Raw genomic sequence first — 17,015 nt, 5'->3', positions numbered from 1 at the left:
CTCATATGTGACTCATTCTAATAATTCTATCTAACTCTATTTTCTTCCTAACAGGTTGGAAGTGAAAAAGATATTGCCCATGGATGATATTTTTTTAATATGACTACCAACTTTTCATGTGTTATGTTTAACTTTATCTTAAATGAAAAATAAAAATGATTGTAAGTACGCTCACATCATGCACTAGACAATTCTAACCACTTCCAATGTTACTATCAATATCAACACACTTCTGTAGTGTTTAATGTGTTATTTTTACTTCAAATAAAAAAGATTGTGATTTAATTTTGTGGTTTATGTTTGATTTATTGTGCAGTAAATTAAATTATTGAGAAGGCTTTGTGTTCTTCTGGTTAAATTCAGGGAGAATACTGGCATTTAGTCTATCAGCCACATATGGGCCACTTAAGGGCCATCAGGCCTTAACAGAACTCAGCCAAACAATAATTACATATAAGGCCCATGTATGGGCCACACAAGCTTGACTTATTTGGCTTTCTATTGGTGGAGTTATGGCACAGTTTTGGTTCAGTTCTGGCAAAAATATATCTGTACCAGATTTGGGTCGTCATTCACTTTTTAAACTGGGCCACATTTCAGCCGTTTATTTGGGCCAAAGCTGTGTCAAAGGAAATTTGCTGACTGGGATCACAATACGGAAGAAAAATCGGTCGCAACATTCGTTTAATGCCGACTTTAAAATGGAAGATATATATTTTCTTGCTTTCCACTTTATCGTGTTGTGCTTGGTTAGGATGTGCTTGGTTGCTGTAGATGGCCGTGAAATGCAACTACTTTTGAGCAGTTCTTTTCCTAAAACTTTTGAAGAGTGTACAACATTTTTTATAGTTTTTCCAAAAATGTATATTCTGTCATCATTTACTCACCCTCACGTTGTTTCAAACCCATATGGCTTTCTTTCCATGGAACACAAAAGGAGATGAACAGTTTCTTAGTTCTTAGTCTGTGTTCCACAGAAGAAAGAAAGTCATATGGCTTTAAAACAACATGATGAAAATGATATATAGACTGATGAGCCAAAACATTATGACCTAATACTGTATGCTGTTGGTCCTCCGTGTGCCACCAAAACAACGCCAACCCGCCGAGGCATGGACTGTCCTGTGAGATCTGGCACCAAGACATTAGCAGCAGATCCTTCAAGTCCTGTTAATTGCGCCGTGGATCAGACTTGTTGGTCCAACACATCCCACAGATACTCAATCGGATTGAGATCTTGGGAATTTGGAGGCCAGGGCAACACCTTGAACTCTTCATCATGTTCCTCAAACCATTCCTGAACAGTGTGTGCAGTGTGGCAGGATCCATTATCCTGCTGAAAGATGCCACTACCATCAGGGAATACCATTGCCATAAAGAGGTGTACCTGGTCTGCAACGATGTTTAGGTAGATGGCACATGCCAAATTGACATCCACATGAATAGCCGGACCCAGAGTTTCCCAGCAGAACATTGCCCAGGGCATCACACTTCCTCCACCGGCTTGTTGTCTTCCTACAGTGCATCCTGGTTCCATCACTTCCCCAGGTAAACGGCGCACACGTATACATTCATCCACGTGATGTAAAAGAAAATGCGACTTATCGGACCAGGCGACCTTCTTCCACTGCTCCAAGGTCCAGTTCTGACTGTTGCGTGCCCATTGTAGGCGCATTCGCTGGTGGACGGGGTCATCATGGGTACTCTGACCGGTCTGCGGCTACGCAGCCCTATACGAAGCAGGGTGCGATGCACTGTGTGTTGTGACACATTCTTCCCGTAACCATCATTAAAATTTAATGTGACTTGTGCCACAGATGGAACTTCTGATGGTTCGGACCAGATGGGATAGCCTTCATTGCCCTTGCGCATCGATGAGCCTTGGGCGCCCAAACACCCTATCGCCGGTTTGTTGTTTGTCCCTCCTCGGACCACTGTCGGTAGGTACTCAGCACAGCACTCACTCACCGGGAGCACCCCACAAGCCTCGCCTTTTTAGAGATGCTCTGACCCTGTCATCTGCCATAACAATTTGGCACATGTCAAAGTCGCTCAGGTCTTTACTCCTGCCCATTTCTCCTGCATTTAACACATTGATTATGAGAACTGATTGTTTGCTTACCATCTAATATACCCAGTCCTTGCCATGTGGCCTTGTTAGGAGATGATCAACGTTATTCACTTCACCTTTGAGTGGACATAATGTTTTGGCTTATCGGTGTATACTGTATATAATTTTCAATTTATATAATTTTTGGGTGAAGTACCCTTTAACTAATTTTCTTTCACACAGTGCTGAGATATATATATATATATGATCAGTGTACAGTGTATATATACAGTTGTGCTCAAAAGTTTGCTTACCCTGGCAGAAATTGTGACATTTTGGCATTGATTTTGAAAATATGACTGATCATGCAAAAAAAACCTGTCTTTTATTTAAGAATAGTGATCATATGAAGCCATTTATTATCACATAGTTGTTGGGCTCCTTTTTAAATCATAATGATAACAGAAATCACCCAAATGGCCCTGATCAAAAGTTTACTTACCCTTGAATGTTTGGCCTTGTTACAGACACACAAGGTGACACACACAGGTTTAAATGGCAATTAAAGGTTAGTTTCCCACACCTGTGGCTTGTTAAATTGCAATTAGTGTCTGTGTATAAATAGTCAATGATTTTGTTAGCCCTCACATGGATGCACTGAGCAGGCTAGATATTGAGCCATGGGGAGCAGAAAAGAACTGTCAAAAGACCTGCGTAACAAGGTAATGGAACTTTATAAAGATGGAAAAGGATATAAAAAGACATCCAAAGCCTTGAAAATGCCAGTCAGTACTGTTCAGCCACTTATTAAGAAGTGGAAAATTCAGGGATCTCTTGATACCAAGCCAAGGCCAGGTAGACCAAGAAATATTTCAGCCACAACTGCCAGAAGAATTGTTTGGGATCAAAGAAAAACCCACAGGTAACCTCAGGAGAAATACAGGCTGCTCTGGAAAAAGACGGTGTGGTTGTTTCAAGGAGCATAAAAAGGTGCCAAACAACTATGTGATAATAAATGGCTTCATATGATCACTATCCTTAAATTGCATGATCAGTCATATTTTCAAAATCAATGCCAAAATGTCACAATTTCTGCCAGGGTATGCAAACTTTTGAGCACAACTGTATATATACACTGTACACTGATCATATATATATATATATATATACACACACACAGATCAGCCACAACATTAAAACCACCTGCCTAATATTGTGTAGGTCCCCCTCGTGCTGCCTAAACAGCACCAACCTGCATCTCAGAATAGCATTCTGAGATGATATTCTTCTCCCCACAATTGTACAGAGTGGTTATCTGAGTTAACATAGACTTTGTTAGTTCGAACCAGTCTGGCCATTCTCTGTTGGCCTCTCTAATCAACTAGGCATTTCCGTCCACAGAACTACCACTCACTGGATGTTTTTTGTTTTTGGCACCATTCGGAGTAAACCCTAGAGATTGTTGTGCGTAAAAATCCCAGGAGATCAGCAGTTACAGAAATACTCAAACCAGACCATCTGGCACCAACAATCATGCCACGGTCCAAATCACTGAGATCACTTTTTTCCCCATTCTTGTGGTTGATGTCAGTATTAACTGAAGCTCCTGACCCCTATCTGCATGGTTTTATGCACTGCACTGCTGCCACATGAGGGCTGGTTTGAGTATTTCTGTAACTGCTGATCTCCTGGGATTTTCACACACAACAGTCTCTAGAATTTACTCAGAATGGTGCCAAAAACAAAAAACATCCAGTGAGGGGCAGTTCTGTGGATGAAAAAGCCTTGTTGATGAGAGAGGTCAACAGAGAATGGTCAGACTGGTTCGAACAGTCCATCTACGATACGATAGACAAAGTCTACGATAACTCAGATAACCCGCTCTGTACAATTGTGGTGAGAAGAATATAATCTCATAATGCTGTTCTGAGATGCGGTTTGGTGCTCTTTTGGTGGCACGAGGGGGACCTTCACAATATTAGGCAGGTGGTTTTAATTTTGTGGCTGATCGGGGTATATATATATATATATATATATATATATATATATATATATATATATATATATATATTTGGCAGGTAGTTCATGAAAGTAATCTTTTCATTATTCTCTTTTTCCTGCAGTAATCAGGGCCAGGGTGGTTGGAAAAAAAGAAGTGGCTTCTGGGAACGATATTTATGGGAACCCCATCAAGCGGATCCAGTATGAGATAAAGCAGATAAAGGTGAGGGACATAAAGGATAAATAAATGTAATTTTGCCTTAGCCTATCCAGCTGTCTTTCTAACATATAGTAAAATGTCATTATTTACGCACCCTTATGTCATTCCATACCCTGACTTTTTTTCTGCCATGGAACACAAGAGGAACATTTTCAAAGAATATTTATGTTGTTATTTTTTTCCATACAATGAAAGTGAATGGTGACTGAGGCTGTCAGTCCCGAACATGGAAGTTGTGTTCCCTGAAAGACAGAAAATCATATGGGTTTGAAATAATAAGAGGGTGAGTAAATTATGACAGAATTTTAATTTTGGGGTAAACTGTCCCTTTAAATGCAAGGTATGAATTCCTCTTTCAGATGTTCAAAGGCCCGGATCACCACATCGATGTGATCTTCACTGCACCCTCATCTGCTGTGTGTGGGGTGACGAATTTGGACACTAATGGCAAGAAAGAGTACCTCATCTCAGGTAAAAGTCATTTCTCTGCAGAGAGGTTAAGAGTTTTGTTTTTTGGTCAAGGAATGTGTAATTTGAGATGTTTAACGAGCATGGTCTAACCACAGTGCCTTCACAGCAAAGCACTTGCCAATTGGCACATCCTACACTTAAAGGGATAGTCAACCCAAAAATAAAAATTCTGTCATCATTTACTCACCCTCATGTTGTTCCAAACCCATATGACATTTTGTTTTTGCTGTGGAAATCAAAAGAAAATGTTTGGCAGAATGTAGTCTACAATTCGAGCTCTTTGTCTTATGCTTGGAATAGCTTTCTCGATCAAGTCAGCACAAACCTGATTGGCTGGTTAAATAGAACTTCCGCGAGTAAACGCACACAGGATGTTTTATCAGTCCATCTGTTGTGTTGTGTTCAAAAGGTGTCGCGTTGATAGAATGAACATTTTTAAGGACGAAATAACCACAGAGTTTGCCCAAGTTTGCCAGGCTTGTGACATCAAATCTTTCAAATATATTCAGTTTCGTTTGAGTCTCGCAGCATAAAGTAAATCGGATATCCATGAGCAGAGCTGCATTTTCTGCTTTGTTTACTCAGTTATGTCTGTGAAATTCTCTATAATGAGGTTTTCCACATGTCTGTCTTTTATTATGGTATGATACTCCAATAACCCCACCCCTAAACACCCCGTAATGACAAAACCGACTGTGATTGGTCACTTTAACATGTCAGTTAGATAGCTTTTCCTGTTTAACTGCGTTGTTCTTGGCCAATTGAAGCTGCAATAGAGCCCAGATCTTGGCCGTAGTCATAGGTCTGGCAATGCGGGACTAGGCAGAATGTTAGTCTTACTCACCATTCACTTTCATTGTATGGAAAAAAAAAAAAGATGCAATGAAAGTCAATGGTGACTGAGGCCAACATTCTGTCTAACATCTCGTCCTACGAGTCATACGAGTTTACAAACCCTGACTTAGTGATATACAGTATGTTGAATTTACAGCTGGATTTCAGTATGTGCTTCTTTCTAATGAACTTGCTGAGCAAGCAGCTCTAAAGGGAAAAAACAGAATATACAGTAAAAGGACATCAAAAGATGAACACAGACATCTTCTGGTTTCCCCATCTTAGGCCATTCCAGCAGAGCCCAAATTACAGAGTTGACAAAGCAGAGGTCTGTGGAGGGTAGCAATTGCCTTTAAAAGCTGAAGTTTTAGAGGAGGAGGGGAGGTAAAATAATGAGGGAGCTGATCCTGTAGTGCAGAGTAACTGCTGATGTTGTTATTTCAAGGCACACATTCCCTTCAGTACAAGGGTTAGAAAGTGTCAGAGAATGCAGAGGTAGGACCCAAAAGCAGAGTTTAAAAAATAAGGAGATTTATTTAAACAAAAACAAAGGCTAAATCCAACATAAACTCCCACAAGCGGGAAAAAACAAACAAACTACCCCGTAGGGGAAACAGACAATCCAGGCTGGGGCAGAGGAGAATGGGGCACAGGACCGACTGGACCGAGCTGGGACAAAACAGGACCGACGAACAGGACTGACATAGGGGAACAAACAAGACAAACTGGCTAAACACACGAGGAGGCTAAAATAGGGAGAGAAATCAAACCGCTTAACAGGGGATAGGTTAGGTAAATGAACTAATAATAAGCAAACAAGGAGGCGGGGTATGACATAAGACAGAGAGATGCGTGGTGATACAGAAACTAAACAAAGCCACGTACTCTCACAAGACAACAAAACACCCGAATGGCATGAGCGCACATCGCCAAGACAATGAGGCAATATACGCCCATGCCAACTGACGAACAAGACGACAGAATGCGTAGCAACGCCAAACAAAACGATGCCATGCATTCTCACACTAAACAAAACCTGAGCATACATCGCAAGGCAAACACCATGCAATTTACGCAACAGGCGACAAAAACAAGACAGGACACCTGTGCGAGAGTTCGGCCACACACACACACCCAACACCTTAGACTGAAGTGACCGAACCTCAGCACGACATGAACACAGCTCGCGACCCGGCCGCATGACGCAAGGCACACCCCTGTTCACGAGAGACAGAAAACTCGAGTGCATGCTGCCAAGATGACATAAGCGCGATGCACCCACGTCAATAACAGACAGGCATGGAGCACAAGTGTCTGGATCCCAACACAGACCGAAACCGAACCAGACAGGAAGTCAAGACCCAGACACTGTGCTCCTGACACGAAACAAGACAGACCAAAGAGCGCACGGCAGGGAATACAACCGAAACAGTGCGCTCACACAAAGACAGACAATGAAACACAAGACAGACATGGGACGATAATGCCACGGTCCTGTCTGAAAAAAACCCAGACTGACAAGAGTGAGAGAACCATAACAAGAAAGTACCTATCTTTTAGATTGTAACCAAAGCAGACCTTAAGAGAGGGAAAAGTCATGCTTTTGGCAAAAAAGAAACAATCTTGAGGTTAAGCCATTGTATTTGTACGTTCCCTCCTATTCTGTGAAGTCCGTGGTTAGCTACTCCTAATCCCCACTGTCAGGGTTCACAAGCTTTGCATGTAGTGTTTTTCACTAATTCCAGGCTTTGACTTTGCAGTGACCTCCATAACTTGGTTCAGTAATAATACAACACAACAGTTGACCAACAGAGATGTACAATTTATTCCTGAACAAAAGAAGCCTTGGTAAACATGGCAACTTGTTGTTGTGTTATTGTGTGCTATTTTCTCTCTTTATTTTGTCTGTTGGACCATACTGTAGTCGTGACTATCAGATGTTCACAGACTGTTCTGACTGTTTTGTCTGTACATGGTGTTTCAGGCAAGGCAGAGGCCAATGGAAAGATGCATGTGACTCTCTGTGATCTCATCATGCCCTGGGAATCCATGAGTGCCACCCAGAAGAAGAGCCTCAGTCAGCGCTACCAGATGGGGTGTGACTGCAAGGTACATAATAATCATTACTGTTAGCTGTTCTTTGCACTGGAATTCTTTCATGTCTGCTTCTCATAATGGATCATCAGTCGATATTAAGCCATAATTGCAGTACACCCTTCCCTGCAAGGCCCTTTTAGGCAAGTCAGACCACCTAGATCCTGACAACATCCCAGGCCAACTATTTTCTATCTCGGTACACTGTAAAAATTGGTAATCTAACCCTTAAAATGAGTTTCGTTGGTGTGAACTAATGTATTCAGATGATTCAGTGTTGTTGAATAATAATTTTGACTTGAATAAAACTAGGTAATTTAGATGTTACCACATGAAGCACATTTTTAGTTTTTATTTCAGTGTGATAGGCAGGCATGTGAGTAAAGTTCCTATTTTCTTAAATGGATAAAGAACGAAATCTTCAAAACCACCAACATGGTCTCATGACAACTCGTAATAATTTGTACAGTACGAGATGGTGGAATTATAAAATATTGTATGACTACAAAAAGGTATGACTTTTATTCCCATAGAGACCAACCAATCAACAAACAGAATTTTAAATCAATACAATACAGGGATTACATTTTAGCTAGCCTTCTTTCCAACACTTTATTTTAAGAGAGGAAATGACTGATGTATGCCCATAACATGTAATACGCGTCCATTTTCTTGTTCCAAACCCCAGTGTTTTCTTTCTTCTGTGGTACACTAAAGGTATTTTCCTAAAACCATGGATAGGTCTAGGTTTTGAGTAAGGGCTCAGACTTTATGGTTAGGTTTTGGTTTGAGTTAGGGGTTAAACATAGGAAAAATCTTAATAACATTGTGATCTCATATTATTATTATGACTTGTCATGAGACCGGGTTGAAACCTCTGGCTAATCTTAATATCATTTCAATGTTTTAATACTATATTTCAAACACCTGACAAAAGTTATCATAAATTTAGCTTCTTTTGTTGAAATCAGGCTAAAATTATTATTTTATTTTTTTTTACATTTGTCCTGCTTTTTAAGTTGGTTCTGCTAATGTGGATATACTGTACATTCTGTGCACTATTAAATAATTATGAAAACTTTTGCAAGAGTAGAACTGTAAAGATAATAATTTTGTTTGCTTGACAAAGACAACATACCATTATTCTACAGACTTGGTTTCAGGTTTTTCCAAAATTCCTAAACCAAGACCAAAACTTTTAAAAAGCTACATCCACCAAATTTGACACAAACCTTCAGACTGTTCTGACTCGGGTTGCTGTCTTTTCTAACTGATCCGACTAATGGTTTTCCCATAACGGACATTTGAAAATCCCCAAAATCCCATAGACTTCTAATAATGGAATGTTCAAACCTATCTAGCAACACTCTAACAATTAGCTAGAACACCAGGTATGCATAGCAACCAACCGAAATATAATAGCAATCAGCTAGAACAGACTAGCAACAAATACCAACCAGCCAGAACACCCAAGCAACCACTTAATAATGAACTGTCTATAAGGCCTGAATAACCTTTAAACTTAAGCTATTTTAAACAAGGCTTTTTCAACAAACTTTACCTATCTAGTTTGTGTTTAATTTACTTGTATTCAACATATGCATAGTTAGTTTAGCTGAACAAGGTTTGGCTGATAAATACTAGCAAAATCTGTATTATCAGTATCACACCATGTTAACAGAGGATATTGTTTTTGCTGCACCCAGATCACACGCTGTGCGACCTTCCCATGCGAGATCAATGCCCCTGAGGAGTGTCTGTGGACAGATTGGATGACGGAGAAGATCATTCACGGGCGCCAGTCTGACCATTATGCCTGCATCAAGAGAGGAGATGGCTCCTGCGCCTGGTACCGTGGAGTTGCTCCACCCAAGAAAGAGTTTCTGGACGTGGAGGACCCTTAATCTGTCTCTCTCTCCCTCTCCACATCGCCCGCTCTGAGGTTCTTACAAATATAATAGATAAGGTGTAAGTTAATATCAACATAAAGACAAAACTCTACCAAATTGAAATATTAAGGCTAGATTAGTGTACAGTCTTCATTAGATATCGGAATAGGACACAGAATGGAGTGAAGTTACTACCCATCCAAGACTGGCACCCGAAAACACTCCCCAGGTGAGGGACAATCTTTAAATAAGAGCACTTTCCGCCCCAAACAGCGCTTAGATTTCTCTTTGCAAAAAGGACTGAAATGTCTTCTACCATCTCCCACAATTGCAGTCTCTTACAGTCTCTCAGCTCATTTACATTTTTTTAGTTTCTGGCATTTTAGTCCAAACCCACATGGGGGTGACAATGAAAGTATTATGTTTCAAGGTAGTGTAATTTCCCAAAGCCGTGCCAATTGGTCAACTCTGATAAATGGTGAGGCAGGACTTCCCAGATGTTCAAAGATGTGCGGGAACCACAAAAGAACTTCTAACAGACAGCTGGGGTTTGGAAAAATGAAAATTAAAGACCAAAGTCAATGTCACTAGACATGCATTTGTAAGGGAAACAAAATCTCCTAGTGCTGCTAACCAAATTTAGAATGTTGAACTGTTGTATATTAAGCTGTTATTAATGCTTTTCATCACCATTGTGTCCATTCGCTTCATGGTGTATCCTACATACATGCAAAAATGAAGGAATAACAGTGTAAACATCTATTATCCTGATGACAGTTCTAGTGTTCATAAATAGTTTAGCAATATACAATAAATTTCGTTCTAATTTGATTTTGTTAATGCACATTTATGAATTAAACATCCCTAACTTGTTGTCTGTTTACCTTTCTAAACCTTTACTTTGTTTTAAACATACAATGGGTCTCATTCACTAACCATGTGTACACAAGTCGAGTAATGCATTTTATTGTAAGTTGTAGCTTGACCTGGGATAGGTTAGGCCTAAATAAAAGGTGTTTGTGTTTCAACTGGTTTTGAGAATAGCACACTTGACTTAAAGATCTTGCTGTGCTTTAGAGAGCATGAGATAATAAAAAGCTAAGATTGCACCTGTACAGGTGAGGTTGAGCATAAAGCCCTCATATGGAGATGGTTTGTTGTGTATTATGCTAATTACTAACTGCAGGCATGCACTCCGTCATTTAGAATAATCCTATTCGTCAACATTAGAATCAGGGTAGGATAAATGTATATGCAGAACCTTTTCTGCGCACATAAATACAAAAAATGTTGTAGGCAATTATTAGTGAATGAGACCCAATGAGATTTTCCTGTCCAATTTACACATTTATTCCTCCGTTAAGAGTTAAGACTATGAGTTCAGTAATGATTCTATCTGAACTTGTTGCACTTTTTAAAAAATGTATTACAAATAAAACCAGGAGAGGACTGTCTCCTCTTTTTTGTAACTCTCATTTTCAGCTTTTTCCGCACATTTAAATGCTTTAATACATTTAAGAATTAAAACATCAATTATCTAATGTCGTTGTGAGCTCTTTTACATTGTGTATTGTTATTTTCTGTGTCATTATTATACCCAAAGAGGTATATAAGGATTTAGTTGCCATGGTAATGGGAAGACCCTTAGTTTTTCCCTAGAGTAAAACAAGGCTGATTGGATTGGCATGCAAAGACACAGACCTATAGCATGCTCTGATTCTCTGCACAGAAAGAGGAAACCAAGGCAGGGCTTCCTTCCTCCTGTGATGTCAATAAACTCAGGAGTTTATTGGCAGCTTGAGAGGAAGGCACAGAGTTAAGTTGTTGCAGCTGCCCCCTGATTGGGCGTTCCAGTCACGTGATGGACTAAGGGTAAGACGTTAGAATACTAGTTGCTAGGCGCTTTGTCAGGGTGAACCGTGTGGCCCAATGTGGTCAGAGTGATGGAGAGAAAGAGGGAAGAAACAGGACCACTGATGAAGCAACAACATAAAGTGTTGATACTGTAGATTGGGTGCAGATATTGCCATTATTTTTAAGGCATCACAATCATTGTATAAAATCAACACAGCAATCATTTTTATCGACAAAGGGAGCATTATTATGGGTAATAGTTAAATTCATGCCTTTATATTTTGGCTATCAGTGTTCCAGCACTAATGTGTATGAAGCTTTCTGTGATTTAAATTAAGATTTTTTTCAATATCCTTTTCTTTCATTATACTAGAAGCATTGTCGGAAACAAGCTTGAAGTCTTTCGAACAGGCTACATAAATCTTCAAGGTTAATGTTTAATACGCATTGAGCTATAACTACTTAAACTGCTTTGTATTAATTGTTATTGAACCTAAATGGCATAAGTTAAATGTTTTTGTTTCCACATTTCTACTTTTTTTAATATGTGTTATTATTACCTTTGATTTATATGATCATTGTGTTATTTTTACCAGTCTTTTGTCTTTTTAATAATTTGCAGAAAAGTGCAGGAATGTGAGAACTCTTGTGTCTAAACCACATGAGAGTTGTGGTAGAAGAACCAGACTATGCATGTTTTTGATGCTTTATGTAATTCCCATGTGGATGTTCACTTGATGGATAAATATACAGTATTACCAAATAAAACATTAAACTAAATCTACTCATCCCATTGGTCCTTTTTTTGCAAAGTCGTAAGAATATTTGTGAAAACACATTACCAAGTGCAGTTTTCTATCATATCACTATTTTTGTTTGTGATGAATCAAAGAGAAAGATGCTACAAGAAAAATAAGCTAACCATTCATTTTGTCAACTTTTGAGAGTGCATTAGCATACGGCTTCAAAGCTAATAGACATTGACTAAAAACCACAAAATTCTGATTTTTTATTTTTTTTCCCATAAGCACATATTTGTGTGAATTTACAAAGAACAAAAACAATTTAGAATATAGCTGCAAGCAGCCATCCCAGGGCCAAGCCCCTTAAATTGCCTATATGGCCTACAGGACATATAGAACCCTCAGAGTGGCTACATTTTGCAAATGCACACTGGTACAATACAAGTCATACCAAGCAGGGTTTGAACCTGTACCTTTCCATATTTACATTTATGCATTTGGCAGACACTTTTATCCAAAGCAACTTACAGTGCCCTTATTACAGGGACAATCCCCCTGGAGCAACCTGGAGTTAAGTGCCTTGCTCAAGGACACAATGGTGGTGGCTGTGGGGATTGAACAAACAACTTTCTGCTTACCAGTTCAGTGCTTTAGTCCACCACACCACCACGTTGGTGGCTTATTACATATTACAGCTCTGTGCACAATCCACTGAACCATGCTGCTTCATGGTTGACAGCCACCAGAGTGTCATACCATGCTGACAGTAAGCACAGCCAAACACAGCAGTTATCATGATCAAATTCATATTGAAGTAACTTTACAACAAAGATGAAAATCAAAATTCAATTAGCCCTGCTATCATTCAGTAAACACAGTACAAAGACTCCAGTAAAAGATAAATCAAACCAGATGACGTGCTTAGGTGGGGATTCAAACCCATGACTTTTTGAATTATAGTCCAATGTTTAACACACTGTGACACTCAGTTGATGTGCTCAATGAGTGGCAAAGAGACAAGCTGAGTTTAGAGTCAGCACACAAGTGTGGCTATTCTTTTTAACTATAGGTGTGCTGTCTTCAAACAGCTCAGGTACCCTCAGGACTTGATGTTGAAAACGCATCCCAATGACAAAAAACATCAGAGAGCAGATATAGCTGATATCAAACACAACTGAAAGAAAGAACAGTCTGGATACAAAGTTCATTGCAACTTCAAAATTGTGCTCATCTTGCCCAGAGTTCAGACTTGAACCAGCACCCTTTCTTCTCCAGGCCACACACATTGCACAGACCACTGTGCTATAAAGCCACAAGCTATAGAAGTGCTAAAGAGACATACCAAGCTCAGAGTCAGAAGGTTTTAAATAAAATCAATCAATAAATACATTTTGAAATTTGTCTCTGCATTTTCTGAAAACTTAGAATAAGGATGCAATAATACACCGAACTTTTAGCTAATATTGAATAAGCATTTTGACCACTATGTGGAGCTGTCTCCAAACTGCTCAGGTATCCTCAGGACATGATGTTGATGAAGCATACCAATTTTCTTTCAAATCCGACAATGCATTCAAAAGATATTAAAAAAAGTCTAATATAATTAAAAATGGCAAAGAGGCAGTATGGCCAATATGGGAAAATTTGGTATTATTGAAATCCTCATGACCCAAGGAATCTAACACCACCTTCATGATTTTAGGACATATGGTTCAAAGGTTTTGGGCAAAAACAAAAAAATTTCACGTTTCTCTACCCATAGGTATCGCTGTCTCCAAACTCAGCATGTACCCTTAGATCATGTTCCTGATAAAGCATACCAAGTTTCGTTTTGATAGGACAAAGGGTTGCCGAGATTTAGCCTTAAATCCTATTTCACGTCAACCTCGTTAACTTCACGATGCTGTAACTTTTCAACAATTGCAAAAATCAACATGAAGTTAAGTCATATCTGTGCGACTCAGTCTGGAGATTATTTTGAGCCATTGTTTGGAAAAATCAAACCAAGTTTAAAGGATGTGAAAGGTTTAAACTGTAAACATCATAATCCAAGATGGCGGCCACTGTAATGGGTGGAGTTTTAATGGAGTCCATTGGAATCATCAGGATTAGAGTAATCAGACAAAAAAGAATTATGTCTCTAGGACAAATGGTTCAAAAGATACGCCCAAAATAAAAGTGGATTTTTGGCATGGTGGTGGCTCTATAGAGTATGTCCTAGAGACCCCAAATTTGGTATGGGGGTTATTCATGACCACCCCTATCAGAGTGCCAAATTTCATCATTTTCCTACATACAGTCCTATGGGCTGCCATAGACTCCTAGCCAGAAGAATATTATTAATAATATAGAAAACTAATGGATGCTATAGGGCTACAGCCCCTTCGAGGCTTGACCCCTAATTAATCTATGGAGAGAAATAGTGTACAGCTGCAGTCAGCTTTCATTTGTCAGTACAATATAAGCAGTCTGTATCAGACACCAGGCAAACAGATGGCTTCAACATATGTGATATGTCTTGAATGTTCTCTATATTATCTCATATACACATCTGTCATCTGTTTATTCATTAGTTTATTTAGATTGATAACAAATCGCAAAACTTTTGTGCAACCCCCAGTGTCAGATCAACCCAAAAAGAAGTGTTTTATGACAATTTTGGATTATGTTTTGGTACATTCGAGTCAATATTTGACTGAAGCGGAGTATTTACCTTCACAAGCGCTCTCTCAAGTTTTTTCTCAAATTTAAAATAATCAGATACTGCCCTCTTGTGGCAGGAATGAATACTGAGAGCATTAAAGTTCTTCATAAAATAAACAAAAAGTCTACTTTGGTTTTTACTCCAGTGAATTGTCACTGACAAGTGTTTATTTTGACAGCTGTCTGTTTATTTCATCATCTCATAATGATGAAAACAAGTACATAACTCAGAACAAAGTTCATAGTGAGGGCAAAGTTGGATTCAACAGCATCCTGAAGATGGTTTTTGTATTGAAGGCACATTCCAACTGTGAAATGCTCTTTAAAACTGACATTTCATGGACAGTTTATACGGCACCGCTTTATGTAATTGGTATTTCAAACAACTTTAAACTGATCAGTCATTCAGGAATATACAGCCAGTATAAAAGGATATTTCACCCAAAAAATTACAATTCTCTCATCATTTACTCATCCTCATGTCATCCCAGATGTGTTTGACTTTCTTCTTCTGCTGAACACAAATGAAGATTTTTAGAAGAATATCTCAGCTCTGTAGGTCCATACAATGCAAGTGAATGGTGACCAGAACTGTGAAGCTCCAAAAATCACAAAGACAGCATAAAAATAATCCATATGACTCCAGTCACAGTGGTTAAATCTATATCTTCAGAAGCGATATGATAGGTATGGTTGAGAAACAAACCAATATTTAAGTCCTTAAGTCCTTATCGCCAAAAACAAAAGAAGAATTTGAAAGTGGAAATTTATAGTAAAAAAGGTCTTAAATATTGATCTCACCCACACCTATCATGTTGCTTCTGAAGATATAGATTTAACCACTGGAGTCATATAGATTACTTTTATGCTGCCTTTATGTTCTTTTTGGACCTTCAAAGTTCTGGCCACCATTCACTTGAATTGTGTTAAGCAGAAGAAATAAAGTCATACACATCTGGGATGGCATGAGGGTGAGTAAATGACAAGAGAATTTTTATTTTTGGGTAAACAATCCCTTTAAGAAAAAACGGATAAAAGTATTTTCAATGATTTCAACAAGGGCTTTAGTGAGAATTAATGCATTAAACCTTTAAAATAAACCCTTCCTGAGAAATGCAGTAAAAGATAGAGTCAGACTTCCCTATTGGCTTCTGAGAGAAACATAGTTCTCTAGACATTAAATCTGTTCTTAATTATTCAGTGTATAACCAACAGGAAGGAATAACAGAGATATTTGAGCATGTTTGCCCATAAATTCTCTGGAATTTTTTTTTTTTTTTTTGCAGCAGAAGCAGCAGTTATCAGGACCAAATATAAAACCTATCCATAAATGTTTCTTACGGGACATAAAACTAAACCTCGTAATCAAAAAGTTTAAACAAAACAAAAAAATAAAAAATAACATCTACAACTGTATATTGTATACAACTGAATATTGTATGCAATAGACACATCCTCAACAAGGTCCTTCTTATTTCTTTTTTTTGTTGAAAAAGGTGTCATAAAAGGGTCTGATTGGCCATCGACATGTGCATAGAGTCTGGATGGAATAGTCTGATTGGCCGGCACTCACAGGCCCTTGTTGAAGTACACAAAACTGACACGGTCCCCGTATTGAGAGATGATGGAATCTCTGAGCTCAGGTTCCAGCTTGGATACAGCAATGGAACTGCAAATCAAGAACCACAAAATCAATATCTTCCAAATGATCACAGTGGAATACTATCACTAATGACTGATGGTAGTGATGTGGGAGACCACAGTTATTGTTATAATAAAAAAAATGAGAGACAAAGGATGCAGCAAATGCAAAATTGATGTGAATAAGCATCATATACAGTTGAAGTCAGAAGTTTACATACAACTTAGCCAAATACATTTAAACTCAGTTTTTTTACAATTCCTGACATTTAATTGTAGAAAACTTTCCCTGTCTTAGGTCAGTTAGGATCACTACTTTATTTTAAGAATGTGAAATATCAGAATAATAATATTTTTTTTTTATCACACATTACACATATACAGTGAAATTCTTTTTTTCCACATATCCCAGCTAAGCTGGGGTCAGATTGCAGGGTCAGCCATGATATGGTGCCCCTGGAGCAGATATGGTCAAGGGCCTTGCTCAAGGGCCCAACAGTGGCATCTTGGCAATG

At 38.7% G+C, this 17,015-nt stretch overlaps 2 protein-coding genes across 2 annotated transcripts in view; one reads left to right on the top strand and one right to left on the bottom strand.

Annotated features, from left to right (window-relative positions):
• LOC127423058 (metalloproteinase inhibitor 2-like) overlaps window positions 1–12,197 on the top strand; it is a 47,402-nt gene extending 35,205 nt beyond the window's left edge. Inside the window, exons 2-5 of the mRNA XM_051667076.1 lie at window positions 4,174–4,274; window positions 4,631–4,742; window positions 7,561–7,685; window positions 9,377–12,197. Of these exons, the coding sequence (XP_051523036.1) occupies window positions 4,174–4,274; window positions 4,631–4,742; window positions 7,561–7,685; window positions 9,377–9,574 (536 nt within the window). The 3' untranslated portion in view covers window positions 9,575–12,197. The remainder of the gene's footprint in view (window positions 1–4,173; window positions 4,275–4,630; window positions 4,743–7,560; window positions 7,686–9,376) is intronic.
• A 241-nt stretch (window positions 12,198–12,438) lies between these two features.
• The window catches only part of sfxn2 (sideroflexin 2), a 30,615-nt gene continuing 26,038 nt past the window's right edge, over window positions 12,439–17,015 (bottom strand). Inside the window, exon 12 of the mRNA XM_051667073.1 lies at window positions 12,439–16,528. Within this exon, the coding sequence (XP_051523033.1) occupies window positions 16,429–16,528 (100 nt within the window). The 3' untranslated portion in view covers window positions 12,439–16,428. The remainder of the gene's footprint in view (window positions 16,529–17,015) is intronic.

The sequence above is a fragment of the Myxocyprinus asiaticus genome, chromosome 32 (assembly GCF_019703515.2).
Source record: "Myxocyprinus asiaticus isolate MX2 ecotype Aquarium Trade chromosome 32, UBuf_Myxa_2, whole genome shotgun sequence".
Lineage (NCBI taxonomy): Eukaryota > Metazoa > Chordata > Actinopteri > Cypriniformes > Catostomidae > Myxocyprinus > Myxocyprinus asiaticus.
The sequence above is the reverse complement of the archived record's forward strand: the minus strand, read 5'-3'. Positions and strand labels throughout refer to the sequence as shown.